This window comes from Cetorhinus maximus, unplaced genomic scaffold (genome assembly GCF_964194155.1).
Source record: "Cetorhinus maximus unplaced genomic scaffold, sCetMax3.hap1.1 HAP1_SCAFFOLD_3751, whole genome shotgun sequence".
NCBI classification, from domain to species: Eukaryota; Metazoa; Chordata; class Chondrichthyes; order Lamniformes; family Cetorhinidae; genus Cetorhinus; species Cetorhinus maximus.
The window spans coordinates 273-20,821 of NW_027599657.1; the positions used below are offsets into that span (position 1 = coordinate 273).

The window sequence follows — 20,549 nt, forward strand, 5'->3', positions numbered from 1 at the left end:
TCACTGGAAATTCCCATATCTTTCTAAAAGTTATGAATCTCTATGGGGATCGTAACAATGGGGATGATAAAAATGTGTCACACCGGTCGTTCTCTACCGCTTCACAATCTCCCTGCTGATTGCCCCCAGGGAGAGCGGATGGGCCCTTGCAGGAGCAAAGAAATGCAGTCAGTAGTCAGACCATGAAACAGGACGGCAGATACATGCCAGCAATGGACAGAACTCAGTAAGAGGGTCCACAAGGTCGTAATTTACAGGTGGGTTGAATAGCTGGAAGAGTGATACGCAGTAGCACCACTTCGTTGGGTCATTACAATGTGACAGGCAAATATCGACAGGATGTTTTGCATTCTAAATGTTGACTCCCAGAACTGTTGCGCAAATGTTTAACACATGAAGCAAAACCATGAAGTAAGTGCACAGTATACAAATTTTATTACAATCTCAGAAAGGAACATGTAGTTATGGAGCAATTTTCACATCCTTAGGACCTCCCAAAGCACTTTACAGACAACGAAACACCTTTTGACGCGTAGTTTCTGTTGTAATGTAGGAAACAGCACAGCCAATTTTGTACACAGAAAGCTCCCACAAACAGTAACGCAATAATGACTAGCTGTTTTAGCGATGCTGGTTTCGGGATAAATTTCGGCCCTGGGCTCCCCCTTGCTTTTCTTCTTCCAACTAGTGGCAGTGGGATCTTTTATGCCCACCCGAGAGGGTAGACAGGGTCTTGATTTAAAGTCTCATCTGCAAAAACAGCACCCCTGACAGCACTGCACTCCCTCCGCACTGGCGCTGGGAGGGGCGGCCAGAATCATGGCGCTAAAGTCTCTGGGACTCAAACCTTTTGAGGAGCGATCGACAGACCCTAAAAGCTGCATTTCACAAACAAAAAAAAAGAGAAGGGCGGGGAAGGGAGGTAGAATAGGCAGAAGTACACGGTCCGGTCCACATCAGATTCTTTTCGAGTTATTACTCCCAGTTGAGATGTGGAGAAAAGTTCAATTTGTTCAGTGCTGTGTCAGGCCTTCCCACAACTCAGAGCACTGAATGTGCCTTTAAGGAAAGAAAAAGTTGCATCCAACCATTTTTCAATGGGGCCAAAAAAAAATCAGTCACCTCCCCTTTAAGAGATGATCTCTTGCAAGGCAATTTTTAAAATAAAAACTTTTACGTTTTCCATTGTCAGAAAGAGGGATAAATAGAAATTTCATGAAAAAAACATGAGGTAAAGTGTGACTTTTATTTACCCTCCATTGCCCCTCTCACCTGTTCCGTGGACTTGACTTCGTGGCATCGATGGGAGGAGGAGGAGGAGTTGGGGGGGGGGAAATACCCACTGCGCCTGCGCCTGGATCAACCTAACCTGATGCCCGGCGCGACGCATTTTCGATGAACGTGGGTGCTGACCAATGGGAGCTGAGACGTGCGGGTGGAAGGGGCGGGGACTCTCCCCCACTTTTTGAAGGTTGGAGGGGGGGGGGAGCAGAGTGAAGCCAGCAGGTTTGGTTGAGAGACCTCGGTGGTTGCGAGGGGCGACCTGAGGCCGGCGGGAGTGGAAGCGGGGAGTGCGCCTCACACCCACCGACAGAGAGAGGGTCAACCCGATTAGAATCGGCCATGGCTCAGCACGTCAGCTACCGGCAGCGTAAGTGCAGGGCCCTGTAATAATCGACCCTTCCCCCACACTCTATATGTTCGAGAAGGGGGTGTGGGGTTGGGAATTTGGGGTAGGGGGTTGGGAATTTGGGGTAGGGGTAGGAGAATGGGGGTTGGGAATTTGGGGTAGGGGGTTGGGAATTTGGGGTAGGGGTAGGAGAATGGGGGTTGGGAATTTGGGGTAGGGGGTTGGGAATTTGGGGTAGGGGTAGGAGAATGGGGGTTGGGAATTTGGGGTAGGGGGTTGGGAATTTGGGGTTGGGGTAGGAGAATGGTGGTTGGGAATTTGGGGTTGGGGTAGGAGAATGGTGGTTGGGAATTTGGGGTAGGGGGTTGGGAATTTGGGGTTGGGGTAGGAGAATGGGGGTTGGGAATTTGGGGTAGGGGTAGGAGAATGGGGGTTGGGAATTTGGGGTAGGGGTATGAGAATGGGGGTTGGGAATTTGGGGTAGGGGTATGAGAATGGGAGTGAGAATTTGGGGTAGGGGTATGAGAATGGGGGTTGGGAATTTGGGGTAGGGGTATGAGAATGGGGGTTGGGAATTTGGGGTAGGGGTATGAGAATGGGAGTGAGAATTTGGGGTAGGGGTATGAGAATGGGAGTGAGAATTTGGGGTAGGGGTATGAGAATGGGGGTTGGGAATTTGGGGTAGGGGTATGAGAATGGGAGTGAGAATTTGGGGTAGGGGTATGAGAATGGGGGTTGGGAATTTGGGGTAGGGGTATGAGAATGGGAGTGAGAATTTGGGGTAGGGGTATGAGAATGGGGGTTGGGAATTTGGGGTAGGGGTATGAGAATGGGAGTGAGAATTTGGGGTAGGGGTATGAGAATGGGGGTTGGGAATTTGGGGTAGGGGTATGAGAATGGGAGTGAGAATTTGGGGTAGGGGTATGAGAATGGGGGTTGGGAATTTGTGGTAGGGGTATGAGAGTGGGGGTTGGGAATTTGTGGTAGGGGTAGGAGAATGGGGGTTGGGAATTTGGGGTAAGGGTATGAGAATGGGAGTGAGAATTTGGGGTAGGGGTATGAGAATGGGGGTTGGGAATTTGGGGTAGGGGTATGAGAATGGGAGTGAGAATTTGGAGTAGGGGTATGAGAATGGAGGTTGGGAATTTGGGGTAGGGGTATGAGAATGGGAGTGAGAATTTGGGGTAGGGGTATGAGAATGGGAGTGAGAATTTGGGGTAGGGGTATGAGAATGGGGAGTGGGAATTTGGGGTAGGGGCATGAGAATGGAGTGGGAATTTGGGGTAGGGGCATGAGAATGGAGTGGGAATTTGGGGTAGGGGTATGAGAGTGGGGAGTGGGAATTTGGGGTAGGGGTAGGAGAATGGGGGTTGGGAATTTGGGGTAGGGGTATGAGAATGGGAGTGGGAATTTGGGGTAGGGGTAGGAGAATGGGGGTTGGGAATTTGGGGTAGGAGTGAGGATTTGAGGGGTGAGGTGGGAATTCAGGGGGACTGGGAAATTAGGGAGTGGGAATTTGGGGATGGGAGTGGGAATTCGAGGGGTGGGGCTTGTGAGTTGGCGTGTGGCTGGGGACGCGGGCGATCGGGGGGAGCTGGGTGAGGCCTGGTGAGTGGGAATGCGGGGGATGGGGGTTGGTGGGGTGTGTAAGTGGCAGGTGATGTGAGTGGGAATGTCGGGGGGAGACGGTTGTGTCCCAATATTAGTACATTCGGAACGTTCCTTGTATATTGAGTGATGAGAAAATTCTTTTTATTTGGGCAGCGCATTTGCAGGTCTCAAAGATTCAAAATTGCTTTAAGCCAGTGATTATTCTGAAGTCAGCAGAGGCCCATAACTTCCACATCGTTCCTTATGTCGCTGAGATTCACTGAACTGACCTTGGCAGGTTAACCGAGGAGCACCTTGTGATAGTCCCCATTCTGGAGTGGTTCCCATTCCCCCTGACTTCAACCCTGATCTTCGATGCCCAGTTTATGGGATCTTCCTCTTCGAGATTAACCAAAGAGTGATGGTTAACGACAGCATCACCTTGCCTGTTGGCACATCTGTGTTTCGTACGCATTAGCATTCTATCATTCCGAGTGATTTCCTGTGCTGAAATACAGCGGAGATCTGAGAGTACCAACCCGCAAGTCTCCAGAGTCAGGGACAGTGTGCATCAGGCATTAATAAATTAAGCTACAGGTACATCAGACCTGTATCTTAATGCAAAAAAACTATAGCATAGTTCACAGGATTCAATAGGGAAAGGAATCACTCAACCACATCTGGCAGTGTTCTTGAATCACACAGCTCAGAAGGAGGCCATTCAGCCCACCGAGCAAGTGCCGGCTCTTTGAAAGTGCTATCTATTTAGTCCCGCCCCTCTGTGCTTTCCTGTGACCCTGTAAATTACCCCTTTTGAAAGTTCCTATTGAATCTGCTTCCACCACTCTTTCAGGCAGTGGATTCCAGATCACAACACTGCTGGTGTGTGTGTAGTGACTAATTCTTTGTTTGTACGGCTCATGTACACTCACGACAACATGAGTTAAGTCGCACAGACAGTCCTCCCTCCAGGGTGCTATCAGAAGAGCAGAAAAGATTATTTCAGGCATTCAGTGTTGGTGCAGATTCTCAGGGAGGGAGAAGCTATGCTTTGAGATGATGGTACGCGTTTAACTGCTGTTTTATTTAAAGGGGATGTGCATCCAAACGATTTGCCCCCATGGTTGTTCGGTATTAAAACAAGGGATATTTTCCTCTATCTTTTAATGGCTTTGGGTTGCCATCTTGAAGCCCTGGAGCAGGTGTTTGGATAGAGTTGTCTCTTATCTGACAAGCGTTCAGTTCCAGCGACTTTATGAATGAACAGCGCACTGACCCTATTGATCATGGCAGTGGAATGATCCACACGGGGCGTTGGACAGAGAATGTATGTCCTGCAGAGCCACAGCACAAAAAAGACTGCAACGAGGAACAAACCGGGAGGGAGCAAGAATGGGAAACGTCTCTAGTGTTCGATATTTTCAGACCTAGAAATCTCTGCTTTCCACAAGGAGGAGGGGAGGGGGTGTGGGGCAAACTTTGGCTCCAACCCTTTCCAAAAGTCCAAGTAGAATTAATTGTTAGTTTGAGAGTGTGCCCAGGATACACGGAACAAACAGTGTTGGGGTCGTGACTTCGGGTTAACCCACGACTTCCAGTGTGATTTGTTCATTTCAGGTCTGGTATCCTGGAGAGTTGATATGGAGTGGAATCCAGATGTGTGCGTGTGTGTATATATCATATATAATATATTACATAGAGAGTGCATGTATATTGAAGCAAAGTTGTGACCTCCCGTAGTTGTATCTGTTCTTTCACCGACGCCTGCTGTGTTTGTTGTTCTTTTTTTTGGTGTGAACTGGAAACGTCTGCATTGCTTCCTAGCTCCCAAACAGAGAGTGCGGCCTCCCGTCCCCAACACGATGGACCCCAACCAGCTCTTCGATGACACGAGCGCCTCACAGCCCCCCCAGCCCGCCAGCTACACCGTCCAAGGAATCGACGTGGGGCTTCCGATCAACAGTTTCCTCAGCGAGCCAGTGGCAGATTTTGCCATGGCCTATGGCACGACAATCGCCAACCAAGGAAAAGACATTGTCCATAAAGAGGTAGGTGGGCGCCTTGTGTACTGGGTGAGGCACGGGCTTCTTGATTATCACAGTGGTGGCCTGTGATAGTGAATTGCAGTGTACTCGCTGGCGCAGTTCCCACTACGTAAAGCGACCACGTTAGGAACGAGCAATGGCTTATATCTACCACGAGGCCATAACCATGACGCAAACATCAATTCCAATGTTGCTGGCTGTACTCTCTAAAGCACCCAGTTTATTGGACAAATGCAGCTTGCTCATTCAGTTGTGTGCAATTTGTTAAGATGCATTGAATGCAAGTACAAACCTAAGTAAATAGTACCTTGTTAATGTTTCCTTGCACCTATAGCACAGAAAGGGGCCATTCGCAACAGGCCTGTGTTTGTGTTCCACACAAGCTCCCTCATAGCCCCGTTCACCTTACCCTATCAACATATCGTCAAGTAACTGTCTCGCTCCTATACTGTTCACCTCAACCACAACCACGTCTTGTGGTGGCGAGTTCCACATTCTCACCACGCACTGGGTGAAGAAGTTTTTCCTGAATTCCTGATTGGATTTATTAGTGATTCTTTTGAATAGATGGCCTCTAGTTCAGGTCTCCCCTTTAAGTGTAAGCGTTTTCTCCATGTCTCCCCTTGATCAATCACTGTTTGTGTACTTCCCCACAAGCCCGCGAAGCTGGCAGGTACATGTACACAGAGTCAGAGAGATCTACAGTGCAGAAGGAGGCCATTCGGCCCACCATATCTGTACCAGCTCTCCGAATGAGTGCCATTCCCCCACCACCACCTCATAACCCTGCGCATTCTTCCTTTTCAGATAACAGTCTAACTCCCTTTTGAATGCCTCGATTTGAACCTGCTTCCACCACACTCACTCTCAGGCAGTACGTTCCAGACACTGACCGTTCGCTGCATGGGAAAAGTTTTCCCCCGTGCTGCTTTTGCTCCTTTTGCCAATTACTTTAAGTCTGTGTCCTCTTGTTCTCGAGCCTTCCACCAATGGGAAGAGTTTCTCCCTATCTACTCTCTGTCCAGACCCTTCATGAATTTGAACACCTCTATGAAATCTCCTCTCGACGTTTTCTCCAAAGGGAACCATCCTGACTTCTCCAGTCCATCTACGTAACTGAAGTTCCTTATCCCAGGAACCATTCTCGTGAACCTTTCCTGCACCCTCTCTCTAATGCCTTCACAGCCTTCCTCCCAGAACTGGACGCAGTAGTCCAGCTGAGGTCGAACAAGTTGAGAAGGCTGTTTTGCTTTTTAAAGAAAAGTATACGGGGGATCCTTTACTTTATGAACGGAGGCATGAAGCTCGCAATCAGTGGTCAGGCCCAAGCTGAGGTATTGTGTCCACACTTCAATGAGGATGTCAATGCCTTGGAAAGGGTGCCAGGGATGTGGAGAGACTGCTCACAGCAGAGCAGCGATTAGTGTTTCTGAAGAGGTTTATGATGAGCCTTGATGGAGTAAATAAGAAGAAACATTTTCCACTGGCAGGAGTGTCAGTAACCACAGGGTGCAGATTTAAGATAATTGGCAAAAGAACTGGAGGGAAGCTGGGGATTTCTTTTTACCCAAGTGAATAATGACCTGGAACGCGCTGCCTGAAAGGGCAATAGTAACTTTCAAAGGGGGAATTGGATAAATACCTGAAAAGGAAATATTTGCAGGGCTGTGTGGAAAGAGCAGGCAATTGGGCCTAACTGGATAACTCTCATAGAGCCAGCACAGGCACAATGAACCAAACATACTGTGTCATTCTGTGAGTGTTTATAGTGTCCGTAATCCCACAACAGAGGCCATTTCACTTTAGAGCAATTTTAAAACAAAATTTGTTAACGGGATGTGGGCATCGCTGGCAAGACCAGCATTTGTTGCCCATCCCTAGTTGCCCTTGAGAAGGTGGGGGTGAGCCGACTTCTTGAACTAATGCAGCCCATGTGGTGTAGGTACACCCACAGTGTTGTTAGGGAGGGAGTTCCAGGATTTTGACCCAGCGACAGTGAAGGAACGGCCGATATATTTCCAAGTCAGGAGGGTGAGTGGCTTGGAGTGGAACTTCCGGGTGGTGGTGTTCCCATGTATCTGCTGCCCTTGTCCTTCTAGGTGGGTTTTGAAGGTGCTGTTGAAGGAACTGTATAACAGAATGGCTTCTGAGGCCACTTCAGAGGGCATCAAGATTCAACCATATGATGCGGGACTGGCGTCACCAGCCGATCGGTGTCCCGGGTAACATCACTCAGCCCGACTGCTCTTGTAGGCACTTCAGATTCGCCCTGAGCAACGCCGTGGGGGTCATGCTGGTAATACTAATCTCACAGGCTCAGGCCACATTGACCACGTGTTCCTTTCTTCCTTGTGCTAGCTGAACAGGTTTGTGTCCGTCAACAAGCTGAAATATTTCTTCACGGTCGACACCAGATATGTCAGCAAGAAGCTGGCGCTGCTCCTGTTCCCGTACATGCATCAGGTACTGAACCCGCCCCGGGGCTTTGTGCAGGAAATAATAATTGCAGCCCAGAACCCCGCGTTAAATCCGTGCTTGACCCAATAGGCTGAGCCCCTCTGCTGGCTGTAGGATTCCAAAGCAAAATCCAGCTGGCTGATTTGACGCCGATCCTAGCAGACATGGGCCCACACCATCGCCTGGCACTCAATTGTCCATCTCTGAGAGACAAGAGCATGGAAATGCCAAGGGGCTGTAAGACTGGCTCCCTGAAGCTCAGGTGTAAGTACCTTGTTGGGCTGCAAATTAGAGGGATCTTTACACTGACCTGACAGGCGTGGGGTGGGGTGGAGTTGCATCATGCCGTCAGTAGTGACCATTTCCACCTTTGCCACGGAGAGACTTTTCAGTTTTCACCATTTAAGCACTTTGCATTTTACATTGGTTGCAACAGGAAAGTCTGATTCGCTTAAAGTTGTTTCACTTAAAAGTTTTCAGTGACTCGGTCAGTATCACTCCCAGAGTTAGAAGCCTTTGGATCCAACTCCTACTCCAGAGACTTGAGCACTTAACCTAGGCTGACAACCCCCAGTGCAGTACTGAGGAAGTATTTCCCTACATTACAGCAATAACTGGACTTCATTGGCTGTGGGACATCCTGAGGGCGAGAAAGGTGCTATAGAAATGCAAGTTCTTTCCTCTTTTGATTATAAGCACCTTTTAACAATCTTGGATTGGCCCAGAACGCTTCACAGACGAGCAGTGATTGCTGTTTTGCGGGCAAATGTAATGGGCAGCTAGACCCTGCTAGACGTTTAAGGGCTCACAAACAACAGGAAGGTAAATAGCTAGGTATCTGCCCAACTCATGGGGCAAATGGGGCCTCATCTGAAAGACGGCACCTCCAGCAACGCAGACCACCCTCAGTACGGCACTGCAGGGCCAGCAGAGATTAAAGGCTCAAGTCTCTTGAGTGAGGCGGCATCTGTTGACATTTGAGGCTAAGAGAGAAAGCTACCTACTGAGCAAAACTGGCAAAGGAGCTCATCAAATCTGCTGGTGGGATAGTTATTGTATAACTGTAGTAGGATTTTCAGTAGGAATAGAATAATTTTTACAGTCAGTGTGTTCTTCATGCTTCAGTGCCAGACATAACCCTCTGTTCCACTCAATTTACGGGGCCTGAGGCCTGGAGAGGCTTGCCACTTGTCTCTTAAGCATGCTTCGGATTAGTAAACTGAGCTCCAATGTTTAGAACCGTATCGAAAGAGAGAATCGCAACGCACGTGCAGCACAGGCTGAGCAGATTATAAACAACACCACAGGCAGCTCTCGCCTGTAAGGTTCTGATCGAGCCCCAGGCAAAGCAGCAAATTGCAGTTGGACTGTTATACATTTCCTTTTGTAGTGTGAACCGGAAAGTCCAGGGCTCGGATTCTCTCACGCGTATTTTTCTGTCTCGTCTTAGAATTGGGAGCTTGGATACCGCGTCGACTCACGGCTGACCCCACGAGAGGATTTTCACGCCAACGCTCCAGACCTGTACATTCCGAGTGAGTGTGTCATGTGGTGTCTCTCTGTGCCAGTGTCTTGAGAACTATTTGTGCGCCTTACACAACCCCTGAACTTCCCAAAGCACGTGACGGCCGCCGAGCACGTTGGGGGATGTTGCAATGTGAGAACCACGGCAGCCACCCTGCTCACTACAGGCTCCTACAGTGTGGCAATGACCAGATTATTATTATATTTTTTTTTGGTTGTAGATTGAGGGTTAAGCATTGGCTGGGACACTGGAAGAGCTCCCGTGCTCTTCTTCCAATAATTCCGTGCAACCCTTTTCACTCCCGCCCGAGAGAGCGGGCGGGACCTCAGCTGACACGCGGCACCTCCCGACGGTGCAGCGCTCCTCAGTGCTGCCTTGGAGCGTCAGCCTGCGTTATGTGCCCAGCCCTCCGGCGTGGGGCTCAACAGGACCTTGCGAATGAGGAGGGTAACACTGAGCCATGGCTGACACCAGTGAATTGGATAACAAGGAATTTGGTGAGCATCCTTTAAGGTCAGAATTGCGGAAGACAAATGGTTACCTCACTGTCAATGCACGACTTTGCTGAGTCAGGAAATTTAAGCGGAATGACTTGTAATCTACCTTAGCCGTTTTGCCATTGCCCCGTGATTAAATTGCTCCATTTTAAGCTCCCTCAAAACGGGCCAGGGAAAGACCCAAACATGTCCTCGGTCTCCTCGGACCTTAGCGTCGGGAAGTTAAGTTTGCCATGCTGTCCCAGCCGGAGAGAGGAAAATGAGCCAGGACCCTCAGTCCGAACCGTTTACTGGAGACTGCGACCTCCCGCGCACTCTGCTGGGAAATGCACTTTGGCCGAGGGCAGGATCCAGATCGAGCTGCATGCTGCCCTATTAGTTGAGCAGCCTGCTGCTACCCACGGTCCAGCCACACACGTTGGACGTGGTTATTGCAACGAGTTGCCGGGTGGGGGATGGGGGCGGCTCGCACACACTCGGCAGTAACCCAGTTGGAATCCGCCGCTCCAGGTTGCGGTGCGAAGCCTGGTGAACCTTTACCTTTGAAACGTTGCAGCTTGGGAGGGCAGTATGTTGGCACTATGTAAGCGCAGTGGCGTACCGTGGCACAGGCCGGCACTATAGGCCTGCAGACTCCCAATCCACTGGATTTCAGATTCTCGGCTGTGAATTCAAAGAGAGATTGAGCAAGAGGCACTTTATCGCCTTCTGGACTTAAGATTGAGTTCAACAGCTTCAGACCATGAGCTCTCTCCTCCATCCTCACCCCTTTTTTCGATATTCATGTTTATTTTTTTCATTTTTACTTATTTTCTTTCCACTTATTTTTAGTATTGTTATTTTTAAAATCTCTTTCCATTTTGTTGTTTTATCACCAGCTTTTAGCCTATTTTCGATCTTTTTTCTGACCACCATCCCCCCCCACCCCTACTAGGGCCATCTGTCACTTGCTCATGTTCTTCTTTCCAGAGTGTTTACCTTGGCCTGGCCATTATCACATTCTGCTTTCTACTCTTAATGTCACCATCAGCCCCTCCTTTAGCCAGTACCACCACCATTAACACCCCTACGACCTTTTGTTTATGTCACCTTTTGCAATCTCTCCTTTGCCTCCACCTATCGCTGGCCTTCTATCCAGCTTCACCTGTCCCACCCAACTTAAACAGTATATATTTCACCACATTTCTGCTCCCCTTTAGCTCTGAAGAAGAGTCATACGGACTCGAAATGTTAACTCTGTCTTTCTCTCCACAGATGCTGTCAGACCCGCTGAGTTTTTCCAGCATTTTTTTTTTTTGTTTTTGTGGCTGAGCAGAAGCTGTATAGTTTGGAAGGAGAATCGTCCTTGGTCCTCTGTCCCAAGCTTGTTTGCAGTTTTCAGAGTGCCACTGATGATATCCTAGGAACCACTGCCTTCCTCCCTGAGATGTGACTATTCCACAAGGGAAAGGGCAGAGTGTACTTTTATAAATAGTTTGAAAACAATTGAAAGCTTGAAGTTCCATAAATTGCCTGGGGTTTGAGCCAATACCCTTGTTCCTGTTTTTGGCTGAGTTGCCACAAGCCCTTTCGTTCTCATAGCTTTCAGTCAGCGAGGAATTAAACTCTTATCGGGGCTTGTTACTTAGGTTACAGACTACATTATGTAGCATGGACAGCATAGAAATGAACCAGTCAACCCAACTCGTTGATGTTGATATTTTGTGTATCCCTATTCCATTTCATCCTATCATTATATCCTCCTTCATTTTATCTCATGCATTTAAGGGGAAGCTGAATAAACGCATCCATGCAATTCTCCTCAACCACTCCCATGTGGTAGATTTATTAAACATAAAGGTGAAACAGTATTGGATAGAGCAGATCTCACTCGATTACAGAACCTGTACCAAATCAGCTCAAACACAGATAACAAAAGGCCCATCACTTCATCAAAGTCAGTACTGATAAACATGGGTCTGCACCCATAATGTAGCTTGTATTTGAGGCTTTGACTATTCACCACACAGTCTTTATTGGAACCCTGAACCTAACCAATGGATAGACAATAGCCAAGTATATCCCCATCTGGACACCGAGTTGTCACTCAGTCCTGAAAGCACCATGCAGGCTGAGTTACCTGAATTCAGATTTCTTCAGGCTGTCTTTAGCCTGACCGCTTCATACAAGGTACCGGACACAAACGCCCTTGTACCTGATCCTAAGCCTCTTCATCTTTAATATACTAGCTTCAGAACAAAGCTTGTACCCTGTCTACACAGAATCTGCAGCAAGTTTCATTAATGAGCAAGCTTCCTACTCCCGTTATGAACCTTGTCCATTTGAAAGGTTCCTGCATTTTACACCAAGTTAAATCTACTTTGGCATCACGATAAACAGGTCAAAGTGGTTTTATGTATCATATACACACCATCCTGACTTGGAACCACATCGGCTGTTTCTTCACTGTCGCTGGGTCAAAACCCTGGAACTCCCTCCCTAACAGCGCTGTGGGTGTCCCTACACCACATGGCCTGCAGCTGCTCTAAGAAGACAGCTCACCACCACCACCACCACCTCAAGTAGGATGGGCAATAAATGCTGGCCTGGCCAGCAACGCCCACATCCTATGAATGAATAAAAAAATACTTCTTGTCGTCACAGGTTTTAGTCACGCTTCTGTCAACAAGGATTGACAGGCTGGGTCTCTTATCTCTCGAAGAAAGAAGGCTGAGGGATGACCTAATAAAGTCTTCAAAATGATTAAAGGTTTTGATAGAGCGGATACAGGGAGAACGTTTTCTGTTGTGGAGAAGAGCATAGCTAGAGGCCATCAATATAAGATAGTCGCCAATGGGGAATTTAGGAGAAACTTGTTCACCCAGAGAATGGTAAGAATGTGGAACTCGGCACCACACATCCGAAGTAATATTTTTCATTCAGCCTTCCTATGCCGATTGTCACAGTGTAATTACTTGTTCTGACCAGTAGCTAGCTCTGTGGGCTGTGTTTCTGAAGTGCATCTCCCAGTTGTGTCGTCATCATTTCTATACAAAAAAAAAACCAACAGCTCTCTGGGCAATGCAAAAGTCAATTTACGTGTATGCCATATATAAAGGTCTAAGCTGATAGAACAGATTTCTGATCACTCACAAGTATCACTAACCCATTACTGACAGAATAGGAGTACCAGAGCGTCAGGGCTGCAAAGCACACTAGCGATTATAGCCACAATTCAACAGAAACGCAACTTGTTTTAGCCTGTGACCTTGGATCACGCTCCCCTGCAGTCCTGTGATGTCGTGCTTAATTTTGGACATGCCATTTAATTTAGTTCAGGATGTGGTGTTTTCTCACCCACAATCTGCCAGCTCGTAGATGGCCAATTCCACCCCCCGCCCCCCTTGCCAGCCCCATGACCCTCTGCACAATGTAGAATCAGCCCCTCTCTGGGCAGGGAGACAGTACATTCTTTTGTTGACTTCTCCCACCCATTGCTCGTGGTTCCCGCTTACACTTCTCGGTGTCCCCGACGAACAGTGTGGGCTACAGGACCCAGCTCCTCAGCACTGCCATCTGGAGCGATTAACGAGATGAAACACATGTTTGATTCTCTTAAAAAATCCCCGCTTTTTATCACTACTCCACTGGCAGCCCGTATCGCCTGGGCCCTAATCTCTGGAATCCAGTCCCTAAACCTACCGCCCTGACCTCCTCCTAAGACGGTCCTTAAAATCTACAAGCTTTCGGACATCAGCCCTGTTACTTCCTCATGTAGCTCTGTGTCCTATTTCGTTTTAAAGCGCTCCTGTGAAGCGCCTTGGGGTGTTTTATGACATTAAAGGCGTTATATAAATGCAAAGTTGTTGTTTTAGAGCAAGGGCTGACTGCTGCCTTTGGTTTTATTTTTCAGCCATGGCGTTTATTACGTACATCCTGTTGGCTGGGGTGGCACTGGGCATCCAACAGAGGTTAGTATTACAGCGGGCCGGCTGGGGGTTGCGCTGCCAAAGCAACAAAAATACTACAGGTGCCTGAAATCCGAAATAAAAACAGAAAATGCCGGAATTACCCAGCAGGTCAGGCAGCGTCCGCGATGAGGGAAAATTAGCATTCGTGTGCCAGGTCGATAGCCTTTCATCAGAAAGGGAAAATGTTGGAGACGTAACAGGTTTAAGCAAGCACAGGTGTAGGGAGAGGGAGGGGAAGGGAGAAAAGATCAAAGGGAAATGCGTGTGATCGGAAGGAAGGCAGGAGAGATAGGATGGCAGAAGTCGGGTGGTAATAGGACAATAGAAGAAAGAAGATGGGTCTAGAGGAACTGTAAATGACAATGGCAGAAGCATCGCCAACAGATTCTGTTTGAAACAAATGGAAGCAGTGATGATGATCTGAAATTGTCCTAAAGGCTGATAGGTGAGGGACTGTTCGTCAGGCTTCCGTTGAGCCTTATTGGAACAGTGTAAGAGGCCAAGGACAGACTGGGACAGAGAATTAAAACGGCAGGTGGCCAGAAGCTCCGGGGTCAGACTTGTGGACTGAATGGAGGCGTTGTGCAAAGCGATCACCCAATCTGCATTGGCTCTCCCCAGTATGGAGGAGGGTGCATCGTGAGCATTGAATACAGTACACTAAATTGAAAGACGTACAAGCAAATCGTGTCAAAGGAGCGTGTGTAGACTCCAGACGGTGAGAACTGAGCGGGTAAAAGAACAGGTTTGCATGTTCTGCAGATGAAGGTGCAGTGGGAAGGGAAGGGGAGGAGGATAGTGGAGCGAACCAGTACGTTCCAAAGTGGACAATCCCTTTGGGACACTGAAAGTGGGCTGGGTGGGGGAAGATGTGTTTGGCAGTGGCATCAGGCTGGAGGTGGCGGTAATGCCAGCAGGTGATCCGTTGAATGTGGAAGCTACTGGAGTGAAAGGTAAGGACTTGGGGTTCCTATCGTGCTTCAGGGAGGGCTGGGGAAGGGGTGAAGCCTGAAGTGCGTGAAATGGTCAAGGCACTGTCAGCCACTGTAGTAAGGTGGGGCGGGGAAGTCCTTGGTTGAAGATGAAGTAAGACGTACTTGAAGCACTGTAATGGAAGGTTAAATCAACAGAACAAATATAACAGAGAAACTCAGAATGGGATAAAGGAAGCACAAGAGGAAATGTCATCAAGGTTGCTGTGGGAGTCACTAGGCCTTGTAGTAGATATTGGTTGACAGCCTACCCCCAGAAATGCGGGGGAGAGAAGCTGAGGAAGGGAAGGGAAGAGCCAGAGATGGACCAGGTGAAAGCAAGGGAGGAGTGGAAATTGGAAGCAGGGTTAATAAAGAGTTTTCCAGTTTGGGTGAGTGCGGGAAGCAGCAACAATACAGTCATCGGTGCCCTGGGGGGCGGGGGAAAAGAGAGGAAGGAGGGGACCTAAGTAGGACTGGAATAATGAATGTTCCACAAGGCCATGGAGAAGCCAGGCACAGCTAGGATCCATATGGATTCCCACAGCAGCATCATTAACTGGAGGAAGTGAACGGAGTCAAAGCAGAAGTTGTTCACTTGCGAGGACCAGATCAGCCAGCTGGAGGAGGGTGACAGCAGATGGGGACTGGCTGGGCCTCCATTCAAGGAAGAGGCAGAGAGTCTCAGGCCAGCCTGATAGGGCCACAGAGGCGTAAAGAGATTGGTTGTCCGTGGTGAAAAAGAGACAGCGTCCAGAAGCTGTTAGTTTCAGAGGGTGTCAGAAAAGTCGCAGACTCAGGGTAGAGGCTGGATAAGGGGAGGAAAAATGGAACTGAGATAGGAAGAAGTAAATTAGAATGGGGGCAAGACCGGATTAGTGCTGCTCTGTGCCCGAGTATGGCAGTGTTGCACTGTGCCCATGGGGGCATTGTGTAACACTACACTGTCGGTGGAGTTGGGAGGTGGTGGTGGTGGTGCACTTACTGCAGTGCTTGGCAAAGCACCAACTTTACCTAAAGCTGCCATCAGAATAATGTGCTTGAAAACATGATCTTATAACCATGCTGCATGCTAGTGGCTGGAAAAACTCTTTCAACCCAACAAGACTCTGTCTCTTTTCCACTTTCTCACCCGAGACCCCAATCCCCTATCTCTCTACCGACGCTTTGATATCTAGTTTATTCTGCCCCTCTGTTGTTCTTTGAGTGAAAAGGTTTCCCTTAGTTTTCCTTCTTAATTAATGGTTTCTACTAAACATTCGTTAGAAACAGTACAGGAGCCCCATAAACACCAGGGGGCAGTGAAAGAGCATGGGAAGGGGTTAGGCCCATTGGGATTGAACATAATGGGAATGACCATAAGGCGTAGGAGCAGAAGTAGGCCATTCGGTCCATTGAGTCTGCTCCACCACTCAATGAGATCATGGCTGATCTGATAATCCTCAACTCCACTTTCCTGCCTTTTCCCCATAACCCTTGATTCCCTTACTGATTAAAAATCTGTCTACCTACGCCTTGAATATACTTCATGATGCAGCCTCTACAGCCCTCTGCGGTAAAGGATTCCACAGATTCACTACCCTCTGAGAGAAGAAACCCCTCCTCATCTCTGTTTTAAATGGGTGACCCCTCACTCTGAGATTATGCCCTCTGGTCCTAGACTCTCCCACAAGGGGAAACAACCTCTTAGCATCTACTCTGTCAAGCCTCCAAAGAATCTTATATGTTTCAATAAGGTCACCTCTCATTCTTCTAAACTTCAATGAATACAGGCCCAACCTACTCAACCTCTCCTCAAAAGAAAATCCCTCCATACCCGGAATCAATCTAGTGAACCTCTGGACTGCCTCCAATGTCAATATATCGTTCCATAGATATGGGGACCAAAACTGTTCACAGGATTCTAGGTGTGGTCTAACTAGTGCCTTGTATAGTTTTAGCAAGACTTCCCTGTTTTTATACTCCATTCCCTTTGAAATAAAGGCCAGCGTTCCTTTTGCCTTCCCTATTACCTGTTGAACTTGTATGTTAGCTTTTTGGTATTCGTGCCCAAGGGCTTCCAAATCCCTCTGTGCTGCAGCTTTCTGCAGTCTTTCTCCATTTAAATAATATTCAGCTCCTCTATTCTTCCTGCCAAAGCGCATAACCTCACATTTTCCCGCGTTATATTCCATCTGCCACTTTTTTCCCCACTCACTTAACCTTTCTATATCCCTCTGTAGACTCCTTGTGTCATCTTCACCACTTGCCTTCCCACCTATTTTTGTATCATCCACAAATTTGGCGCTAGTACATTCACTTCCCTCACCTAAGTCATTAATATATATTGTAAATAATTGAGGCCCCAGCACGTATCCCTGTGGCACTCCACTAGTTACAGGTTGCCATCCTGAAAAAGACCCCTTAGCCCAACTCTGTCTTCTATTTGCGAAAGGTAAGGACAAAGGGTTCCTATCGTGCTTCTGGGAGGACTGGGGAAGGGGTGAAGCCTGAAGTGTGTGAAATGGAACGGACATGGTCAAGGCCCTGTCAGCCACTGTTTTAAGGGGGGGGAAGTCCTTGGTTGAAGACAATCCTCTATCCATGCTAATATTACTACCCCCAACACTTCGGGCTCTTATCTTAATTAGCCTTACATGCAGTAACTTATCGCACGCGTTTTGGAAATCCAAATATATTACATCTACTGGTTCCCCTTTATCTTTCCTGCTTGTTTCCTCCTCAAAAGAATTCTAATAAATTTGTAAGGCATGATTTCCCCTTCATGAAGCCAAGCTGACTCTGCATGATTAGATTATATAATTCTAAATGCTCTGCTATTACACCCTTAATAATAGATTCTAACATTTTCCCAATGACAGATGTTAAGCTAACTGGTCTATAGTTACCTGTTTTTTGTCTGTCTCCTTTTTGAATAAGGGTATTACATTGGCAGTTTTCCAATCCTCTGGGACTTTTCCAGAATCTAAGGATTCTTGGAACTACCAGTGCATCCACTATCTCTGTGGCTACTTCCTTTAATACCCTAGGATGCAACCCATCAGGTCCAGGGGACTTATCGGCCTTTAGCCCCATTAGTTTCCCCAGTACTTTTTCTCTGGTGATAGTTTTGTATTTATTTCCCCCCGCTCTTTTACCCCATGATCATTTAGTATTTTTGGAATGCTCTTAGTGTCTTTTACTGTGAAGACTGAAGCAAAGTATTAATTCAACTCCTCTGCCATTTCCTGGTTCCCCATTATTAGTTCCCCAGCCTTATTCTCTAAGGGGCCTATGTTCACTTTTGTCTCTCTTCCTATTTATATATTTAAAGATCTTACTGTCCATTTTTATATTACTTGCTAGTTTACCCTCAAAGTTTATTTTCTCCCTCTATTATTTTGTTGGTCATCTTTTGTTGGTTTTTAAAACTTTCCCAATCCTCTGACTTACCACTAATCTTTGCCGCATTGTACGTCTTTTCTTTTAATTTCATACTATCCTTAACTTCCTTGGCTAACCATGGTTGGTTTATCCCCTTCCTTGTATCCTTCTTCCTCACTGGGATATGTCTTTGTTGTGAGTCATGAACTATTTTCTTAAACATCTGCCATTGTTCATAAACCATTTTTTCCTGCTAAAATCCTATCCCAGTCCACTTCAGTGAGTGGGAAGCGATGTGGGTCCATTAGGATGATGTACAATGGGAGTGAATGGGAAGGGGTTTGGGCCCATTGGGATTGTTTACAATGGGAGTGAATGGGAAGGGGTTTAGTCCATTAGGATTGTGTACAATGGGAGTGAATGCTATGTCCTGTAGTGATGTGTTTAGCTGGTAATGGGGCCTGTGTATCTGTGTTTCAGATTTTCTCCTGAGGTGCTCGGAATTTGTGCTAGTACAGCTCTAGTATGGGTTATTATCGAGGTTTTGGCCCTCGTCCTCGCACTCTACCTAATATCAGTACACACTGACCTCACTACGTTTGATCTTATTGCCTACAGTGGATATAAATATGTTGGGTAAGTGCTGACGAGATTATGAAAAGGTCTGCTCCACTTTCTGTCAACTCCCGTACACAGGTAGCTGTGATGGGTCAATGTTATGGTACCATGCAAGTTGAGGTGTAACAGGTTGCTAAGGGTTATAATAGCACTGAGCATGATGGTATAACCAGGTGGGCAAGCAGTCCAGTGTCACAGCACAGGTTGCAATATTGTAGGATTTAACAGCATGGCAGAGTAGGGGTCTTGCAGTACAGGATGATGGTGTGGACCAGAGGTAAATACCAAACCGAATGGGCAAGGAGCGTTACCTATAGGTAGCTCAGAGGGATGCTCTCTGGCTCGCAGCCCCTCTGACAGCTGGCATCCTTAAAGCTGAAGTGTCCTCCGATCTTCGACAGATGAGTGGCGCTCCTTTCTGAAAGTATTTGGGGAGTGGACCTTTAAATGTGAAGGCTCATGCTGCTGCTGCTGCTGTTTGTTCACTGCAGCAGCCAACACGAGAGTGGTGAAACTAAGTCCCACGTGTTGCACAGCTGGCCCCACAGCCTAATGAACTACAAGTGTTCAGATAAAGCAGAAATGTTGGAGTGCGGGCAACACTGCATTTACAACCCACTACTAATTTCCCCAACAGGGCCCAGCTTGTTGAGGCACTATGGAAGGTTTAGACCTATCATGGGGAAATGGCGGCACAGTAGTAATATCACTTGAGTAGTAATCCAGAGGCCCAGGCCAATGCTCTGAGGTCACAGGTTCAAATCACATGGCAGCTGGTGGAATTTAAATTCGGTTAATAAAATCTGGCATATAAAACTAGCCTCAGTAATGGTGACCATGGAACTATCACTGACTATTATAAAAGCCCATGGGGTTCACTAATGTCCTTCAGGAAAGGAAATCTGCCCTACACATAAAAGCAAAATACTGTGGATGCTGGAAAATCTCAACAGGCCTGGCAATTTCCATGGAGAGAGAAACCGAGCTAAGGTTTGAGTCTGTATGACCCTTCTTCACGGCTAAAGAAAAATAGAAACGTGATGGATTTTATATTCTTTAAGCGGGGATGGAGCAAAATAGGTCAGGAGGAGGTGGGAGCTAAGGATAAATTTGACAAAAATGTCATGAACACAGACAAAGGGAGTGTTAGTGGTAGTGTTGAAGACTAAAGCAAATGTTGATAGCGGCATAAAGGTAAGATAGCAGAATGTGTTACTAACAGAACAAGGGTCAGCGTTCTGTGAAAGCACAACATAAAAACAAGTGACATTGATGGCCCTTTTTGTGGGGGAGGTCAGAAGTTGTGGTTGGAGGAAAAAGAATTTTTAAAAAACGTTTAAAAAATAAATAAAATTTTAAAAATTGGATTAAAAAGGGGGTAAAGATGGAGGAGAGAGTTCATGGTCTGAAGTTGTTGAACTCTGTCTTAAGTCCAGAAGGCTATGAAGTGCCTAACGGAAGATTAAGTGCTGTTCTTCCAGTTTGTGTTGGGTTTCGCTGGAGCATTGCAGCAGGCCAAGGACGGACATGTGGGCCTGAGAGCAGGGTGGTGTGATGAAATGGCAAGTGACAGGAAGGTCTGGGTCATGCTCGCAGACTGAGGGAAGGTGTTCCGCAAAGCGGTCACCCAGCCTGTGTTTAGTCTCCCCAATGTAGAGGAGACCGCATTGGGAGCAGCAAATACAGTAGGCCAAATTGAAGAAGGTGCAAGTGAAGTGCTGCTTCACCTGAAAGGAGTGTTTGGGGCCTTTGACGGTGAGGAGGGAGGAGGTAAAGGGGCAGGTGTTGCACCTTCTACGATTGCATGGGAAGGTGCCGTGGGAAGGGAATGAGGACTTGGGGGTGTTGGTGGAGTGGACCAGGGTGTCATGGAGGGGAAGGTCCCCACGAAATGATACGGGGT

General features: G+C 47.5%; 1 protein-coding gene across 1 annotated transcript; it reads left to right on the forward strand.

Annotated features, from left to right (window-relative positions):
* Nucleotides 1-1,480: 1,480 nt before the first annotated feature.
* LOC144678184 (protein YIF1A-like) lies at nt 1,481-19,954 on the forward strand. The gene is made up of 6 exons (XM_078538058.1): nt 1,481-1,651; nt 5,045-5,268; nt 7,624-7,728; nt 9,173-9,257; nt 13,637-13,694; nt 18,509-19,954. The coding sequence occupies exons 1-6, from the start codon at nt 1,624-1,626 to the stop codon at nt 18,666-18,668; spliced, it is 660 nt and encodes a 219-aa protein (XP_078394184.1). The 5' UTR covers nt 1,481-1,623; the 3' UTR covers nt 18,669-19,954.
* The last annotated feature ends 595 nt before the right edge of the window (nt 19,955-20,549 follow it).

What these genes read in the sequence shown, in the direction of transcription:
- LOC144678184 (XM_078538058.1), top strand. Translation starts at nt 1,624, where the DNA reads ATGGCTCAGCACGTCAGCTACCGGCAGC. An exon ending in GCACGTCAGCTACCGGCAGC is followed by an intron (nt 1,652 to 5,044) that starts GTAAGTGCAGGG and finishes ATTGCTTCCTAG; the next exon opens with CTCCCAAACAGAGAGTGCGG. An exon ending in TGTTCCCGTACATGCATCAG is followed by an intron (nt 7,729 to 9,172) that starts GTACTGAACCCG and finishes GTCTCGTCTTAG; the next exon opens with AATTGGGAGCTTGGATACCG.